At 31.1% G+C, this 20,841-nt stretch overlaps 1 protein-coding gene across 1 annotated transcript in view; it reads right to left on the bottom strand.

Annotated features, from left to right (window-relative positions):
- Positions 1-16,466, bottom strand: part of LOC124357263 (hemicentin-1-like) — a 136,246-nt gene extending 119,780 nt beyond the window's left edge. The window contains exon 1 of the mRNA XM_046808835.1: positions 16,358-16,466. Coding sequence (XP_046664791.1) covers positions 16,358-16,394 — 37 coding nt within the window. The 5' untranslated portion in view covers positions 16,395-16,466. The remainder of the gene's footprint in view (positions 1-16,357) is intronic.
- Positions 16,467-20,841: the final 4,375 nt, after the last annotated feature.

Below are 20,841 nucleotides of genomic sequence, written 5' to 3'. Positions count from 1 at the left end.
GCGCAAGCTCTCAGTTTCAGAGAGTCATTCAAACTCCAAAAAAAAGCTATTTGAATAATTGCAAAAATAAAATTCAGAGGAGTCATGCAGGCAAGCTTTTAAGGAATTACAGCTGTTAACTCTCTCCCGTGTCTGTACATTTTAGAAACCACTTTGTTTTGTATGTATAAGTGTGCCTTAACCAGAGGCCGGGACATACATACGCATGAGACACGAGGTAGAGAATTACTACGAACTGCAAGCCACAGTGGTTTTTGAACACCTGCCCTCGCAGGCAGATATTAATTTTATTAACAGACTGCCAAATTCAATAAAAAATTCCCCAACGCCCAAGGCGTTCAAAAGGCGCTTAAACATCTCTTGGTGTCACAAGCATTTTATAATGCAGGGGAGTTTTTGGCATTTAACTGGGAGACCGCCCAATTACATGACTGATTCTGCTGTTTAAAGTGGGATATATTGGCGAAGGATGAAAGGTGCGTAAGTGTAAAATTGTATGTGTAAATGAGAATTTTGTGGCATAAATGTAAAAAATTTTAGATTAAAATTTGTGACGTTTGCTATACAGTGTAATATTGTGGCTGCAATAAAAGCTGATTTGATTTGATTTGATTTGATTTGACAATTCCGTTTTACAGCGCAACGTGATAAAAACAAGGTATATGACGACTACGTATTTATGATTTTTTCAAGGCAGTACAACAGTTTTTGTTATTACCCAATGAAGCTCAGAGTAGATCTGATGGTCATATGTAGCCAATATACGATCTTTAAAAATCAAAGAAGTTCAGCACTGCTCGTGCTGAAGGTAAACTTATGCTCACATTGTCAATTTGACTCTGCTTTATAACACCAACAAATCACTCCACCGAGCAGGGTAGCGATGTCAGTAAAATAGGTCAGCACACTCTGGGGGTTAAAAAACTGATTGCTCCTGGCTGACATGTACCAATCAATCACTTCATTCTGTGCAGTTCGTCCTTTCTCATTCCTCACGGTGCTCACCATTCTATATAGAATCCACCGTTAAGCGCAGAAATTCATTTCAAGTATATATTGTGGTTATGACGTCACTTTTTTGTAATGTTTCAATATCGTGTGCATAAGCTTAATGTAGGCAAAATAGTTCTTTCCATTTCTTGTCTACTTATCTGGGAAATACAAAATATTTAGATTTGGAAGGTACAACCAATAAAATCATGTTTATAATATTAAAATACTTAACATTTTCGAATTTATATTATCAAGCGTACCATCTTAGCCACTTGTTTATTTACTTATTTATAAAATATATGTACATATATATTTATTTATATATATATATTTATATATATATATATATATATATATATATATATATTATTATATATTCATATATTTATATATTTAGTATTTAATAATGTATAAGTAACAAGTACTGTGTAATTTTTCAAAAGTTAGGTGGTTTCAAAGAGTGAGAATGAATATTTTGAATGTAAAAGAACTACAAAGCCACCTATACAGTTTACCGTGTAATTAATGCACCTTGTGTTTGTCATCGTAGTGTAAAAACCAGTCATTTCATCGAGGCGTATTATAATTTGCATTTAATTGGCAATCCTACACCATTCTTGTTTAATAAACAGGTATTATTAATTATTCTTTTCGGTTTCATGATCTTATTCACTGACTTTAAAACATACGTTGCTTACTGAAAAGATGTAAAACAAATACATATAGACCTCAAAACTGTTTTATTTTGCTAATACAGTGTCAGTATTTTATTTTGTAAAATGGAGATTTATTCAGTCATCTCCAAGAAGACTTCGATTTAGTCAAAACCATTCACTTTGAACTATTTACGTATAACTTCTAAGTCTCTGTTATGCAGAACAAGGGAATACAGTTAGAAACGTGGTTACATATTCCAGAAATAAACCACCAATGACCGTAAATTTTTAGTGACAGCTCTGTAATAGCTTGAACCCGATTCCGAGTCTCGGGAGAAGTACAGTAGTTGTAACTGCCATATGGAATTTATGTATGTCAATGTTTTTATTTAGGACACTATAATAAATCTCGTATGTATTTTTTATGCAATGTAATTATTCTTCATGAGCTGAAGATAAAACATTTTAATTCAAAATATTCATTCAAATTTTAAAATTGTCCATCTCTTTTGTTGAAATTCAATTTAAATGTCTAAAATTAATCAAATCTATCTCTTTATTTATAACCACTAAGAATATACACTTGTCAGTATGTACCTTTGTAAGTAGATTTAATATCTTACCAAGAGTGTAGGAGATTTTTCACTATATATAGGAAATAAGTCAAATATTATTTAAAGGATTATAATCATAATAGGTGAACCTAAAACTGTATACAAGAATAATATTACTAAAAGATTATATAATTATTCAAATATGTTTCTTTTATTAGGAGATTCATTTAAATTACAATATTAAAATAATCATTGTTTTAATATTTAATATTTATAACTTGTTTTTAGAAATGAATTAAAATAATAGTTTACTATTATAAATAAAGTGACTATTTTGAGCGGTTAGAATATTGCATGTGTTCTCGTAACAAAATAACCTCTTTCCGCAACAATGGCAGATGTTAAATTCATGAAGGAAAAGTGATAGAAATGACTCGCAGCGCTTGGACCCTGAGACACGGGAGCACGAGGCAATCTACTAATGGAGACAGCAACACACTGTGTTTGACACGGCGGGGCGCGGCACGGCGGCGATCTGATACCAACACTGTCCTTTGTAAACTGTTGTTGTTTCCTTTGTCTCTTTACGTTTTCACTTCACATTGAAGGTTATATTGGACTGTGATAGGGATAAGGAAATACTGTTCTTGCATTTAATTTACAGTGGCAATTTACAATTTATTAGTAGCCAACTGTAGTTTTCAAATAGATTAATTTTAATAGTGTTATTGTTAAAAAAACACAACAGATAAAAAATGTTCAACATTTTACCACGGTAAACAAATGAAGAAGCTTAAGAATTATTCAAGACTTTTGTAACTTTCGAAGCATTTAATTTTAAATAATACTAGCGGACCCGGCGCGCTTCGCTGCGCATTTCAATAAGTTTCCCGCGGCTTCGCACGCAATTTCCCGTTGAAAACAGTACACTATATTCACTTATTCATTTTCTATCACATTCTAAACATTGCTGAGATAATTGATAGTCGTTCCTTCGTGAGCTTGTTGGGCGCATTATGAAGGTATGTACCACATTCCTGATACTTCTGTCAAAAAAAAACAACTAAGGTTGATTTTATAACATTCTTTATATTTGTAGCCAACGTAAGATAGTAATTATGATATCTGCATTGCTCTTCTGATCAAGCATGAGCATGGTTTATATTAAATAAATATTGCAGTTAAAGGTGAATTTTTACGTCAAATTTGAATTGTATTATCTGGATAGTAAAGTCTATGTTTAACAGTGATTGCAGAAACAGTTTAAACAAAATTTGTCGTTTCTCTTAAGCTTACTCTATGCTTTAAAACTATAAGTGTAGTAATTACATTATATATAAATATATTTTTTGTCGCATTATATATGTTTACAAAGAACAGCTGATTAAAAATTTGAAAAGACTCTTTCACTTAATAACATATGTTTGCTGCAATGCATTTCTTACGGGTATTTCTGTAACCAGTGGGGCGGAATCCTGAATCGGGAAAGGGATAAAAAGTATCCTATAACCTTCTACAGATCAAGACGAACAAATTAAAAAAAAAAATTAGGCGAATCCGTCCAGCCGTTTGTGAGTGATGCTGTTACACACGAACAGTTTCATTTTTATATAATAGATATATATATGTTTAATATATATACATGTTTAAATAGAAAATCATTTACGGTATAGAGCTACATACAAAACATTTGGTAACCCTTTATATATATATATATATATATATATATATATATATATACAAACCATGTCACAGATATTATTTAAAATTAAATGCTTCGAAAGTTACAAAAGTCTTGAATAATTCTTAAGCTTCTTCATTTGTTTACCGTGGTAAAATGTTGAACATTTTTTATCTGTTTTGTTTTTTTAACACAATATATATATATATATATATATATATATATATACCATGTCACAGATAAAATTTAAAATTATATATATATATATATATATATAAAACGTATTATTAGAGTGCAAATTGCGATAGCTTACTGATATTAAGTTAATTATGATTATAAGGACAACTTTGTATGTATTTTTTCCATGTTTAAATAGAAAATAATTTACGGTATAGAGCTACATACAAAACATTTGGTAACCCTTTTCATCTTCGACCAAAGTGGTGGCTCTAAATTAGGGCAAATGTGACCTATAAAAATTACATAGGAAAAATTTAAAGAAACAAAGTCCATTAGAACACTTTTTAAATTGGCTTAGTCAAATTATTGTGATTCGCTTAGGCCGTATGATGGCTATATCTTGTTATTTTAATTTATTTTTCGAAAATTAAGTGATTTCTAAATCTTGGAAAAATTATGTAACACACTCACGTGTATCATGTATATTTTTTTCAAGTCCTTGATAATTTCCATGAACATGATACAGTTCAAAGAAGTACTTATTCATTCATTAGTAACAATCGCTTATGGCAGAATATGTAAATGCTGTCCCACGTAAAGGTATAAGCATTTAATTTTATATTACTTGCTCATTTATGCAGCGAACATTTTCAAACTCTACACAACTCAATAAATACGTTTTATAAATATTATGTGAAAATGCCAGCTCGCTAGGAATTGTTGAAACAAAATGGCAACTTTTTTACCATCTTAGTTGAATAAATAATTGTAATGTATTGATTTAATTAACAAGAGTGCCACACGACGATATACGTGCACGATGATATCTGAAAGCCACACGATTGCCTTGAGCGACTGTCGACACTGGTGTCATACACTCTATTAGCGTAATTGGTTCTTCCCACACCAGTGGGGCTATACTGAGCTTCACCCACGCATCACAACTTTACCAGTTGTCTTCTAGCACGTACCTTGCAGTGCTTAAGTCTCATCCTGTTCTCCTGTAAAATATTCCATATTTTTTTCCAAATGACTGTAATTTTATCATGAAGTTACAAAGTTACTATCATGTAGCTTTTTTAAGACGCTGGTAAGACTTATAGAATGAATCTGTAAGCACAGGATCTTAAAAAGAAATAAAACATATGTGTCATCGAAACACAAACTACAGTACATTGTATTTTCAAAACTGTTGTATAAATTTTTAGATAAAGATTATAAAAACTTACAGTACATAGAGGAAATCGCAACTTTGCATCTTATTCAGTCACATCCTGAACAAGTATTAAATAATACTAATAATAAACCAAGAATTCATATATATTAATAGGAATTAATAGGTTTCAGTTACAGATGTAATTTAGAATCTTCTTGACACAGAAATCTATAAATTAAGACCGACATGAGAAAGAATTAACTGGGGCAATTAGCAAGGCAAGCGGGCTGGTGATTGAATAAATGAATGGCAGTTACCGAATGAGACAACAATGGATACAATAGACCCCAGTGCTAATGCACAGGCGGTTTTGTCATGTACGAGTGGAAAAACCTATCAAACTTGACATTGTAAAGAAAGAGACTAAATACTGACCAAGCCGTGGTTAACTTTATAATGAAAAATATTTTAAAACCAGATAACATAATTTTTATTTGTAAATTGATGTTCTGTATAAGTAGACTTGCATGCGACAAAAATGGTATAAATGGAAAAGGTTAGTGATAGAAAAGTAAATTGAGAAGCATCATCTAAAAATAATCACAATGTTATTGGTAAAACTGTCTACGCAACAATTTATCAAGCCAAGAAATTTATAAGAAACGTTATTCAGTTATTTGACCAAACTGATGACCTTTTGGCTAATTAATCGTTCGTTCTGCTACAAGTGAACCTATAGGATAGGCCACTGAATTACATTTCCGTGCTAGAAATATTATATTTCGCAAATCGTAAGGGAAACATATTAGACAAAAAAACTTGATTACTACTCGGCACTGACAGCTTGAAAATCTTCCCTTATATATCAATCTAAATTCCTCAGCATGTTTTAAGCCTTTAAGTGGTTTTATATCAATCCATGTAAATATGGAGTAGGAAATATTAGAATTTATTACACAAATAATTCATATTTTAAAAGATCTGTTGTAAAATGCCATAGAAGCATCTGGTTCCCGAATGTAGAACAAATATGGGGGAGATAATATGAAGAAGGCCACGCGTGCACTAACTACGAGTTGCTAACATTAGCCACATATTATTAACTGCTTATAGAAAGTTTTGGCGTGAGGCAGCATTCAACCCTTTTAAGCTACCGAATTCTCATAGTCTCAGACGTTCAGCAGTTCTTGGTTTTTAGAAACTAGTGAAATTTGGGATACACTACCTTATTCATTGACCTCTAAAAATAAGGAAACTACGCATATTTTATAACTGATAACGTCTGGCTACTTTTATTCCATTGTAATCTCCAGCCTTTAAAATATTTTGTCTTTGAAAGCTTCTGGAAATTCTTAGAATCTAAACCTTGCAACCAGGGCTTTTTATAATAGATCTTTTAATCTTATAATTTATTTCTGATTAGGCTTAGGTAATTATTTGTCAGTTTACAAATGTTCCAGGACCAAAACGGGGATCAAGTCTCTGTCCCTAGATGACTAGACTGCTTATCGTTTGAATAGAGCTTGTTTAATAGATTCTTTTACACATAAAATTTTCACCATTCACTTCCTTTTGTTAAAACCTTCAAAATGAGATTTTGTAAGATAAAATTACTTAAATCTTGTAATATCTTTTACTTATCTTATAACATTTTTACAGTGTGTTATGTTTGATTTTTTGTCATCATCAATACTTTTTATTTGAAGTATCGCGTAATATTCATCTTAAGAAATATATTGGGTTTCCCTCTACCTTATTTAGGGAAATATAGAGTAACTATAAAATATGTAGAATTAGATGTTCAGGATATGTTATCACATATTTCGAAATAGATTTTAAAATTCTTAATCGTTTAAAACTGAAGGTGTATGAAACTTTTCGGAAACCCTATACACACAAATAATTTTATCCATAAATATTTGGTCATTGTTTAAAGAATTTTATATAGTAAAATTTGTTATGCATAATTATTATATAACATTTAGTGAATTTAACATACAATAATTTCAAATCATGAAACAAACCAACAAACCGAATTTTGCATATTCGCTTAGCTCTGTAAAGGTAATTTTACTTTTATTAAGGTTTAAAATTCTCTTAACCTTCGTTTTAACAGCTAAAAATTTGATTTATGTAAATATAATTTTTCTTTAATGTTCACTATAATCATTCCCAACCTTATTTCCTACAAATAGATAAGACAATGGTAAGGTACAATTCTATATTGTAAACAGCTGCTATTTTAAGCGAGAATGGGTTCGAGTTGGTAAATCGATTCAAACATAGATTGGGAACTACAAATACAAATTTTATTTATCTCAATGAATAGCAGTAATCCGTCGTTATATTGCATATATCGGTAGATCCGGAGTTATATTGGATAGACTTAATATAGCAGTATCAGGATGTCACCTTAATAGTCTAATTACAGCTAAAAAGTAACCCTTATATAACAGGCGGTAATAACAAACCGTCTTTCCTAATCTCCAGTACAACTCCAACAGACTGCAATCTGTTAATGTAGACTGTCCAGCAAGTGAGAGGAAGTTGTGCAATTTGACGCCAGGGGCTCCCAGTCTCAATTGGTGAACTCGAGGGGACTGTTTGTGTACATGTGAGTAAGCTTTTATGTGTCACGCGTCTTTACTACTTATCTATGACCTATTACAATCTGTAATATGCTGTGTATGTTCTTTCAACCTCACACTATATTTTCTGTTTTATATTTATAATAAATAACAACGAAGTAAGCATATTAAAAAAATGCAAAGACGGAATAAATGTCCATTTAAATTTAAAATAACAAATTATTCCAAAATTTGATTTATCTTAAAAGGAACGCCTTTTAAGGATGTTATCTTTTCCTTGAATACTCAATAAAATGTAATTTCAGAGAAGCGATCAATTCTATACTGGAAACCAAAATTGTTTTAATGAAAGGAGCTAAATATTCTAGTTTATTTAAAAATTACTTGCTAAATTTTAACGATAGTCTCAATATGGTTGCAATACGATCTAAAGCGTCGTACTTTTCATCTGAGTTAGTGGTAACGCAGTTCATCTCCTGTTTGTGACTGTTGAACTTTTTATCAGGACTGTCAACCTCTTTCTGTAACAACTCTGAACCTTGAGCTATTACACGATATCCTCGCACAGGCCAGTGTTCCATAAGGACAGGCAAAATAGCGCTAGAATGGGGTTATGTATAAACCTTGAAACATTTACAAATATCATAGTTGTTTGACTGAATATAATTCAGTTGTTAAATTTAAAAATAAATGCAAACCATCTAAATGGATTTGCTGTTTAAATTAAACATATGTCTACTAACATCTACAGGATTAAAAAAATATATAATGTAAGCCATAATTCTAAAAAGACTTCTACACTAGCACATTTATATAGTTACAGTAGTTCAAGTGATAATTTTTTTAGTATCACAGACTAGAGGGAGGATGCTAGTTTCTGATGTAATGGATGGTATAAAATAGGACGAAAAACATAAAAATAAAATTTAATTTAATTTTCTCCACTTTTATAATTTTATGACATCGATTCAGTGCATTAATAATAGTTATATTGCAACTAGAAAAAGAAATTTAAAGTCACCACCTTTAGGTTTTGTACATGGGTAGCTGGCGCTGATTTTATTTACGAATCATATGGTTGTATTAAATGTGTTAAACTATATAATATAATCGGAAAACAATGTATCGTTTGTCTTATTATACCCTCTCGTTTTGATCAACACTAAAACTAGCGTGTTTGGCGATCAGTTTATATTTTACTGGAAATCTTTATAGCGATTTCATGAAAGAACAGGTTGTTTGATTATCCAATGCAAGTTGACTATCCGCTTCTGAACTGTATCTTGTTACTTAGTGTTTTTGGTTTGGTTTGAAATTGTGTGTAATGAGACAGTAGTTTGATAGATAGTGCGGTCTATGCATCACTGTCTTAAGCATTAGAATAAAGACATCTGATTCAACGAACAACTTTTAATTTTATTGGATCAAGTCAAGTTTGCTAAAAAAACTCCCCCAAATTATATCGGCGCTTTTGGTCTTCAACATGGTTTATATCTATAAATGTTACATTTTTATCCTTTTCTATTTTAGATTATACCATTTTTATCAACTCAAAATTAATATTCCTTTGTTGCATTGAAATCTCATAAAGTTGATGATTGACAATATTTAAAACGTACTTCTTTGTTCACCATGAATGATTATGAAAATATATATCTTTTATATTTTTTTCATTAAAGGGAGCAAGTGTAATTATTTTCTTTTGCATAATAACCAAATGCAGACAAGGAAGTAAATCTGAAAGGTCTCAGTCACCACCACTGTTACTCTAGGACACTTGTTGCATAAATCAGTCGATTGTTTCCGAGAGGATTTCACCGTTTCATCTTGAAATAGAAGGCCTTTATATTTTTTTAATAAAAGTCAAAGAAAAACCTATGACTAATAACGGATCCCACAATTATGTTTATGTTATTGCAAAAAAATACTAATGCAATCTGCTGGTTTTATTATAACTTTCTACTTGCACATAATATTGTACGTTTAAAATCTAATCGATGTCTCCATTAAACTACTTTTTTAAACATTACGCAAAAGTTAAGTTCATCTACTTTTGTGTTTAGTTATAGATACAACTTGTACCGGTACATATTTTTTTAGTAATACTCATATGATGTCAAAGGTTAGCGCAGTTTGAAGTATTACGTTATGTACATCAAAATAGGAACCTGATCAGAGCCACGTGTTCAACACGCACTAAGCACCGGACTACCAGCTCTGTACCAATCAATCAAACTGCTCATTGGTCGTCCTCTCTAATACTCTAAACTGAGGGATCCATGTAATATCTACGGCAGTACTGACACATGTGATACCCTTGTATTGATAAAGTAAGTACAACATAGAGATCAGGACCATGTGTTCAGCACGCAGTGAGCACCGGACTATCAGCTCCGTACCAATCAATCAAACAGCTCAATAGTCGTCCTCTCTAGTACTGGACACTGAGTAGTCCATGTATCATTCCGTGCAGCACTGACGCATGTGATACCCTTTTTGTGACCCAGCGAGTACAGCAAAGAGAACTGTTTATTGCCACGTTGTTCAACACGCACAAAGCACCGGACTACCAGCTCTGTATCAATCAATCAAACTGCTCATTGATCGTCCTCCCTAATACTCTAAATTGAGGGATCCATGTAATATCTACGGCAGTACTGACACATGTGATACCCTTGTATTGTATGATACAGTGAGTACAACATATAGATCAGGGCCATGTGTTCAGTACGCGGTGTGCACAGAACTATCAGCTCTGTACTAATCAATCAAACAGCTCAATAGCCGTCCTCTCTAGTAGGCGACACTGAAGGCTCCATGTGTCATTCAGTTCTGCACTGACACATGTGATACCCTTGTAATGATTCAGCTAGTACAGCATAGAGAACTGATCAGAGCCATGTGTTCAGCACGCAGTGAGCACCGGACTATCAGCTCCGTACCAATCAATCAAACAGCTCAATAGCCGTCCTCTCTAGTAGGCGACACTGAAGGGTCCATGTATGATTTAGTGCAGCACTGACACATGTGATACCCTTGTAATGATTCAGCTAGTACAGCATAGAGAACTGATCAGAGCCATGTGTTCAGCACGCAGTGAGCACCGGACTATCAGCTCCGTACCAATCAATCAAACAGCTCAATAGCCGTCCTCTCTAGTAGGCGACACTGAAGGCTCCATATATCATTCAGTGCAGCACTGACACATGTGATACCCCTGTAATGATCCAGCTAGTACAGCAAAGAGAACTGTTTAGAGCCATGTGTTCAGCACGCAGTGAGCACCGGACTATCAGCTCCGTAACAATCAATCAAACAGCTCAATAGCGTCCTCTCTAGTAGGTGACACTGAAGGCTCCATGTATCATTCAGAGTAATTAAAAAATGTATTATTCACTTGTGTTGAAAAGTAACCGAATTGATGAAAATTATTTTACTTTAACACCCACCTGTGTAGGATATTTTTTTAAAATATACAGACTGTTAATTTAGTGTATTGCTTGCATATTTTTACTATAACCCACCCATTATTCAATTCACGCAAACTCATTTCGTTCTACTCGTTTTTCTTATTAATGGCAGTACAAAGTCATTTACTTTCTTAAGGGATGACAGTCAATATTGATATAAAATTATAATAAAAATCTATATATAACATTAAATTTCAAATCAAATTAGTTTACTACTGCTGTTTACAATAATATATAATGTACGATTTTGCCAAATGAAATGTCAACAAACTAACTTCGCTTAAATTGCATGTATAATTAACTCTAAAGCTAACTTCCTCATTGAGCTCACTTTAGTCCTGTAGACAAGCAGGTAGAATGAATATAAGACTTTTCTTAGCCTAATGAGTTTTATAGGATTCAATTTATTTATTGTTTAATTCATTCTTAAGATTGAAAAACACCCTTTACCAACGCCCAGCCAATTCCTATTGAGGGACATCAACCATCGTCAAACTAGATCTTGCATATTTATAAATAAACTAATTCAAAGGGATTATTGAAGAATCCAACAAAATGTAAGGAACGTCTTGCAAACACAACAACCAAATGCCACATCTTAAGATTTAATAGTATAATTGATTCAGTTTGTTTGAAAACCAGTTGGATGAGCGATATTTTTATTACAAAAATTATCCATATGACCAGTGTAAAGAATTTTGTTATCACTTAGCCATTTTCCTTGGAGTCATCATTATCAATCTCGAGGAAGCCTATATAGAATAGAATTAAGCTTCATGCAAAATTTTAAGTATATAAGTCTGTTTGTTCTTGAGATCTCATGCGAAAAGGCGTATATAAATGTTTCCGGACCTTTAAATAATAAGCTTCGCTTAACAACAAACACTCGGTAATTAATGAATATATAATGATATTTTTTAGAAAATAAATGCACACGTTTTGTCTAAAGTAAGTAATGTGTGTGAGTGTGGCGTGTTTAGTATCCAAGAAGATTGTATCCCATTTTTCAGTCTAGTTCACAAAATGTTTGTATCGGTGTTAAAAGAAAAATTACACACGCGTCTACAAAATCATGATTTTTCAAGAGATAACTGCAGAGAATTCACTATTGAAAACATTGTATTTTTATTAATTTAATTTAAATATTGATAACAATGTGTTGTTTTGTATTTTAATTTTTAAATAAACAAGAAATAATATGTTTTGGCATATCAGTTTGAGCAGTTTCCGTAAAATACTACGAAGTAGATATTTTGCAAATATTTGTAGCAGTACAAATCATACTAAAGCAGTAAGGGTTTTATAAATCATAAAATACATTGTTACAAAGCCTAAGCACCCGTACTATGAAAGCAAATCACAGTTACGCAGTAAAGCTACTAATAATTGGTATCTATATTAAGTAATTATTACGTAAATTTTGAAAAATGTAAATTAATATAATTCTAATAATTCCTATGAGAACAGAATTAGGATATATAAGGTGTAAAGTGTAATTAGGAGAAAGGTTTAGTTGAAGTTAACGATAAATTATAACGCTTGGTAGACAAGAACAACAGATGATACGTCTCTTTTAACCGGACATTTCTGATTGCTTGTTTCCTCTACTATGTTATATTAACTAACAATACTCGTCCCCTACTGAAAAAGCTGTTGCAAATATGAATTCTAACTTGCAATGTTATCTCAGATAAGTATATTAAAGTTTAATGTTTTGTATTTCATCCATAAGCTAAACTAAAAGAATAAACTAATTTCGTCACCTACGAAGTTGCTTGCATCAAGGGTCAAAGATTAGCGGGTGGTAAGTTCACCAAGATTATAATAATGAAGATAACGCAGATCGTTTATCAGGACGATAACCTTTTTCTTAAGCTCTTCTCGTCTTAAGTTTCTTTATTAATAATAATTCATCAGCTTGTAAAGAAGAAAAGATATTTCTCCGTTCATGTTCATCAATCGACATCAAACACAGTATAGGCGTTTTAAGTATACTGTACTGTTCAACAAAAGTATAAGACATAGTTATCTATCTATGATACAAAATTTTTAATTATATATTTGATTGTGGTTCTGTTCCGCGTTTCGAGCACTGATAGTATTGTTCTTAAGATTATGTCTTATCTTCACTTAATCAACATAACAGCTGTTGTTGACGTAATTCATCCTGATGCTTAAAGTGACCGTTTAAGGTATTGATTGTCTCGCTTAAAAATCCTAAACCTGTAGTCATAAAGCTCATTATCATATAAATAATATTTGTCTATATACAAATAAAGTTCACAAGAAAAACTACATACTTTTAATTATTTCTCGAGATACCATACTACAAGATACATTTATACTTTTTAATTAATTTACGTTGCACTGCTCGAATAATAAAAGTTCCAGTGAGCTTGGAAGGTTACCCCACCCCAAGAGTGAGCTGATATGAACTCTTGTCATCGACTTTTAACATTAATCTTCCATGCAATAATATTTCTTTATACTTTATACTAAAAATTCTACACACAAAATATGATGTTGCATGTTTTGGGGCAATCAGCTAAATGTGTTTGTAAATTTATTTATTCTGAAAGTTGACAGTTTGTCTCGTGGATACCTATAAGATCAATGTAAAAATACTCGCTAATGCTCAGAAGAATCTCAAGGGTTATATGCACCATCATCGAACTCAGTGTATCATGTAGAAAGTATATAGACCAGTTCCTTTTTTTTAGATATTGTAAAGACAGACAGACAGAGATAAAATGTTCCAGATCATCGAGCGATAGATTTCGCTAATAAAAATTACTATGGGCTAAATAATCTATACATGCCAAGATGAGATATTCCTATTTTTAGAAAATGGTTCCTTAATTTCTAATAGTATAATTCTTATAAATATTAAATTAATTTATGACATTTTTTAATTCAGTGCTCAAGCTATACATTGTTTAAATACGTATATTTTTTTAAATAATATCCAATACAGCACTTCATAATAAAAGCTTAAAATTTTATAAATGTTATTGACCCTGAGTAAAACCAATGGTTTAAATGGATATATTACTGCTTTATGTCACTGTTTACGACTTTGTTTGCACATCTCGAATATGTGAGTTGCCTATTATATTTTCAAAAACACTTGTAATAGAGATAAGTGGCGAATAAAAATTCAAATTGCCTTCTCAGTCTTTCTTATAAAGAAGAAAACTGTCGCTGTGTTATTTAGAAACAGACTAAGGTTTTAAACTAATGCATGACATATATTTTAATATATTGATATTTTTAAAATCTGAAATGTTTTGCCCAAAGCAAATTTTCAAAGAGCGTTTTTTAAACTAGAAATTGTATATTCAAGATAGCTGTTATGTGGGTGGGTATTGAGGTAAAACAAGTTTAATATCTATGATGGTTCTGTGTGAATAAAAGATTACACAACAATATACAAACTGTAAGAACGCAAATGGGCGCTACAAGAAATAGTCGGAGAATAAGTAGTTTTAGTAGTTGAAAAACATCGTAAACGAGTCTATTTTTAACTATCAGTTAACTCCAGTGCTCCTTCACAGAGAAGGTTTGCTATTAGACGCTGCGAGAGTGGTACGATCAAACAATAGGATAATGTTTAATTATACTAAAAAACCCTACTAAAATAAAAAGATACAATAAAGCAATGCATCAAAACCCTCCTAATTTAAAATACAGCAAGGGCCAAAAATAAATTAAATTCCATTTCAATTATATATTTAGTTTAGTTATTTTATAAAACTGGTGATTGTCCCACTAACTTAATATTTTTATTACTATGATAAATATAGTAAACAGTAAATAAAGTTTCTTTCAGTTATATCGTGTTTATAAACATTATTTTCATGTAGTAAATCAATAAAATAGTAGGAATATTTTTCCAGAGAAAATGTAAAATACTCAAGTAGTTTTGTTCTGTTTTGCTATTAAAACTGATGATTTTGCGGTAGGATAGCGTAAGTTATTTTATGACTAGTGTCAAGAGCATATATCCACACTTCTATAGATAACTGTAATTGTTTCTAATATTTCTCAAGCAGATTCATTTTGGTATTTTTACCACGAGCAGTTATATATGATTATTATTGATTGGTTAAGGATTAATCAAAATCAAACTCGGGCCTTAGTTATATGTCTAACAGCAGTTTTTGTGAAATGTTGTATCAAAATAAAGGCTACGTAAATGTTTTTGTATATTGTTTTTTCTGGGACATGCTGCCTATAAATGATCGTTGTATCTTGCATCATTGTAATATGTAAAACAAGTCAGAATATTTAAACTCATAATGTTGAACTTTTAATGAAACTATCGTATAGTTGTTAGGTAATGTCTGTGTAACCTACATACAAAAACGTGTTTTAGAAGCGTTTCTTTATTCCCTGTTTACGCGTGTAGACAATGCCTCAAATTCAGATTATGATATTTTAGACGGTTGTTCCACAACCAAGTGTAAAATATAACAGGTATCCGTATTAGTTTTATGAAATGGTAAGGCAATTTACCAAATAAGCATATCGTATGCTGGAGGAAATAAATAACTTTCCATGAATGATTGGATGTGAAAGACAGACTTGTAAAGTGCTGCACACGCTATTGTCAACATACATAATAATTTCTTCCAAAACTCTTAGCTATATTAAAAAAAACATAAAAATAATGTAGTTTAGCTCAAATTCAAACTTTAACAACTTTTAACAATATTTTAAATTTTATGAACACGCTGAAAAAATTATTTGTTTAGAAATAATAATTAGTCTTTGAATGCAATTTTTTATATACAAACAAATAATCAGATTCCATATATTCACAGTGCATTGGTATCCAAAATGTTTAAAATGATACATATACAGTTACAACGCAAAATAAGATACGGCAATCCTTCATACGAACTTTTGAACCCAAGAACTAAACAAATGATTAACTGAAAAGATTTGAATTTACTTATTGGATTGAAAATAACCGTACAGGAATTGTTTGGAAAGTGAAGCTCAATGTGAAAGTAATCTTGAAAAATAATTTAATTTTCTAAAAAAATAATAGGCATTTTTATAGATAAAATAGCTAACCTGTGAGGGAGAAGAACAATAGAAGTCTCCAGTCCATAGCGCGCTGTCTATTCTTGACACTAGACACTGTCACTGACACAGACCCACACGCTATGACGCGCCGCTTCGCACTAACTGACGCTAGTGCTAAGCTCTCCCGCCCGCGGCGCCTCGGTCTCATCGATCCCCACCACTTCAGCAACTGGGTCACGTCCTGTCGTAGTGGCTTCATTTTTTTCTATAAAATTTCATAAAAAATATATAGATTTAAACCACATTTGTTTAAAGTAAACAATATAATTCCAAACTTTGAAAGATTTTTCAAGACGGCTTCAGAGTTTGAACATCTTAAAAAACCGGTACTTGATATTATATGTATATTGGAAATAATGAAAACTTACCAAGCGAGTTTTGCGGATTGGTTGATTTTCAGAGAGATAACACGATACTGCAAGAGCTTTCAAAACCGAAAGGGCTGTAATGAATCGAACTACTGTTTCCCCACGATAACAATGTTAAACTTGCAATTTTAAGACCTTATTTTTGATCGTTGCCTAATTTAAGATGTTTCATTTTAATAATATAATTAATTTTCTTCGAAGCACAGATTTGTAAGGTGTGGACTTTAAAGTAAACGAATGTACTAAGGACTTAAAGAAATTTTTCTAAATAACGTATAACATTTTAAAAAAATACTGCTAAAAGCTATTTAGATACGTGTTAAATATAACTTTAAAATTTAATAATTTTCTTAATTCTGTCACTAGAACCAAGGTCGTAAACTTACATGAGATTTAATATTGTCCTTACGGGGCTAATATTGAGATTTTATGGCTGTCAGTGAGATGACGTATGGTAAGTTTTACCATAAGGAAGTAATAATGTTACCTTATTATTTTTAGACGTGGAGAAGTACTCATAATACTTATACAAAAATGTCATAATAAATATATTTGTAAAGTAACTGATGACAGTAGAATGGCAATTTAACTATTATAGAAACTAGTCACCTATAACGCAAAGAAAGCTTTTGACAACTCAAGGGACAGAAACTCAGTAATGTCCATCTAACAACTCATCACATGTCATATTAGCTGTTGCTAGTAAGAAAGTTAGAACTTGAAATACTTCCAAGTCTAGTTGTTCTCACTTTTTATATACTCGCTCTAACATTAAAATAACCATAAGTATTTTTCAACCTCTTCCACATGGCGTTGGACGTCTTAGAAGATGTCAAATTCTTGGAAAATAACCGATTAGACCCTACATCCAGGGACACTTGAGATCCTCCAGTTAACATGTGTACTTTACTACTTAAAGCTGGAATGTTACTACTGTATCTTCTGATTAATGTCTAAAATCAGAATATTTTCATCCCTCTGTACCTGAAAGAATATCTCCATAGGCCTAACTTCATGAAGCAACGGGTTAACTACTAATATTAATAATAGCTCTCGTCCTCGGTAAATACTTTCCAATATTGGAATATAAGAATAAGTAGTAGTAAGGACTTTGTAATTCTAACATCGCATGTCAATAAATTCCTTTTTTCATGCCACATGTAACCGTCAACGCCTGATTGAGATAGTTCAATAACATCTTCCTAAATTATAAATCCTCTAGTTAAATACACAGCTTTAAAATTACCAAGTACCTTGACATCCTAACAGCTTTTCCACCTTGGTAGTTTTTGGATATCCCTATTAAACAACTTCATTTATGTTAATATAAGAACGTGATATTCTGACACACATACATACATGTTTGTGTTTGTACATACAAATATATGTAGCGTACCAAAATATTAAACAAAAATAATTTCTTGAATTTTATTTTCGCAAAACAACATTAAACACAAATCACAATAACATACTAAAGTAAACTAACGCTTCCGGGCTTTTTACTCCTAAAAGATTTCAACAAATATTAACTATTTAATAGGACAAAACTACATAAACAAAAGGACCCATCCCAGTTGAGATTTGTTATTAATATTTCTATGTTTAATGATACCATCAGAGAGCATATTTGTTTTTCAGGCTAACGTCGTTTAATGACATTTGATTTTGTAACATTATACTGCACGTTGTTTGGGAATGGATACATACAACCGTTTGCAAAACTATTATGTTTACTTAGCATAGGAATAGTTGGATACTCGGTTGTACTCTACTATTCTGGTATAAACCAAAAATAGTTCAACAAATTTGGTGTATAGTAATAATGTGGTAATTAACTTGTGATATATTACTCTGAATCGTTATGTATTATTGTGTTTTAACCATACTCCACTTATATACAACATTTTATTAATGTTTCACTCCAAGTAAACTATTAGGGATAGATATTTCTAGGTAATAGCATAAAAGATTTAAGACACCCTGGGGTATATATTGTGAGCGATAATGTGTTCTCACTAGCCAGGCCATATTAGGAGAATCTGCCGGCGGATACTTTATCGTGAGCTCGAGGTTTGCAGTGATCAACAAGTCAAATGCTGATCTGGTAATCAGGGATAATTAATCTCAATAATTATTGTATATGTATTTTTAAGTCACCTCTAAAGGGGACTGACTTTATTTTGAATATATGAGTATGTATTTCATTACTTATTGTTGCAGACTAGGACTTACAGCTACCTGCAATAGGGCACATACATGAAAAGTCTGTACTTTCAATTTAATAAAATAAATTAAAAAGTTTTGAAATGAAAGGAAGGATTTCGTAGATTAGCCTATGCTTTATACTAAAGAGGTGTAAAATTATTATATTTATCATAAATAATAATAATAATAATAATATATATATACATATATATATATATATATATATATATATATATATATACAATGCTAGTTCGGTTATTTAAACACATATGTGAAAGAAACAGCCAAATACAAAATAATTGAATCGTAAAAAATGAGGGTTCTGTGGTGTAATGGTAGCACATTCACCCGGCAAGTGAGAGATCCGGGTTCGAGTCCCGGCGGAGCAAGTACATTTTGCGATTCAATATTTATTGAAATTAAATTAGGCTATTGCCACTTATATAAATTTAATGAACGTAATTGAAGACGGGGGTATTAAATCCCCCGAAATATAGAAGTGAAAAATAGTTATTTTGTTTTCTTCTATTTAACACAGTGATTAGTAATGAACGTAATATATATATATATATATATATATATATATATATATATATACATATATATATATATATATATATATATATATATAGTCGTACAATGCGTTACAGCGTTGGGCTGTGCGATTATTACTTAAGCTAATATAATTAATCACATAAGTATAAATAATACTACATAAATAATCGTAAATTATTATTAAGATTATTTTTTAAATTGTTATATTTATCATAAATAATAATATATGTAAGCTTTTTATATATTGGATAAGGCTATGTTTTGTAGTTATATTTAAACTATAATATGGTAATATCAAACACTTACTCAATATTATGATCGCCTTATAACTTGATTGATTTATTAGCTCTTTTCAATGTAAAAGCTGTATGAAATTACTCCCAAAGCTGACAAACAAAGTGAGTTTGCAAGGAGATTACTCTTCTCTGTAATCAATTCCGTTTCATTTTGGCTTTGTTAGCAAGTAATTAAACTATCCAATTCCACATTGAAACAGAAGTACAAGATTGTATTTTGAAAATGTATCATTTTATTAATGGTTATATTTACCAACTTATTATAAATAGACTTTAAAAATATGTTCTCACACAATATTGCGCTTTTTTATATTTTTGAAGATATAAAGTTGTTTTAGTTAAAGAGAAACACATTGGGTTTATAATGACTCCCAAATTCATTACCGATCGCAAGGTAGAGCTGCTTGGATTCTAGAGTTAAAGATAAGTCGGTGAAATCAGAATTATAAGTTTTGATGACCTTTTGATAATATTGCTTACTACTTGTCAAAATTTTGAGATCAAATCATGTTGGTAAATCCAAAAAACATACAAGAAGGTTTATAACATACATACTTAGTTTTACATATTTTCTAGAGTAAATGTTTCGTATTCTAGATAGTGTAATCTAAAGTTAAATAATACCTCAGAAATACATATATGATGACGAAACTGATTTTTTTTTCTCAGACAACTAATACACCTGCTCATTTACAATCCCCTAGTTCTTAAGTAACATGGCTCTCAAAGTATTGTTAATATACTTTTTTTAATAGAAAAAATAATGTGACTGTTCTTGTATTAATAATACATTTTATTGCTACTGTTTGAAAAGAGGTTATAATAGTACTCACAATACAACTTCCAATACGGTACTACCGTTGAACATGCTGACTCCTCACAAAACTTTATGTTATGCTTGTGCAATAACAGTTAAAAGTAAACATAATCAGTGACAGTTCAAGAAATTATTACATCTCTTAACTAAATTTTGTGTCCAACAATTCTCAATACGATAAATTTAACGAAATCGTTTTATGAGTTTTATCCTAAAGAAGAAATCAAATTT

The sequence above is a fragment of the Homalodisca vitripennis genome, chromosome 3 (assembly GCF_021130785.1).
Source record: "Homalodisca vitripennis isolate AUS2020 chromosome 3, UT_GWSS_2.1, whole genome shotgun sequence".
In the NCBI taxonomy this organism is placed as follows: domain Eukaryota; kingdom Metazoa; phylum Arthropoda; class Insecta; order Hemiptera; family Cicadellidae; genus Homalodisca; species Homalodisca vitripennis.
Note: the sequence above shows the minus strand (reverse complement) of the source record. Positions and strands in the feature narration are given on the sequence as shown.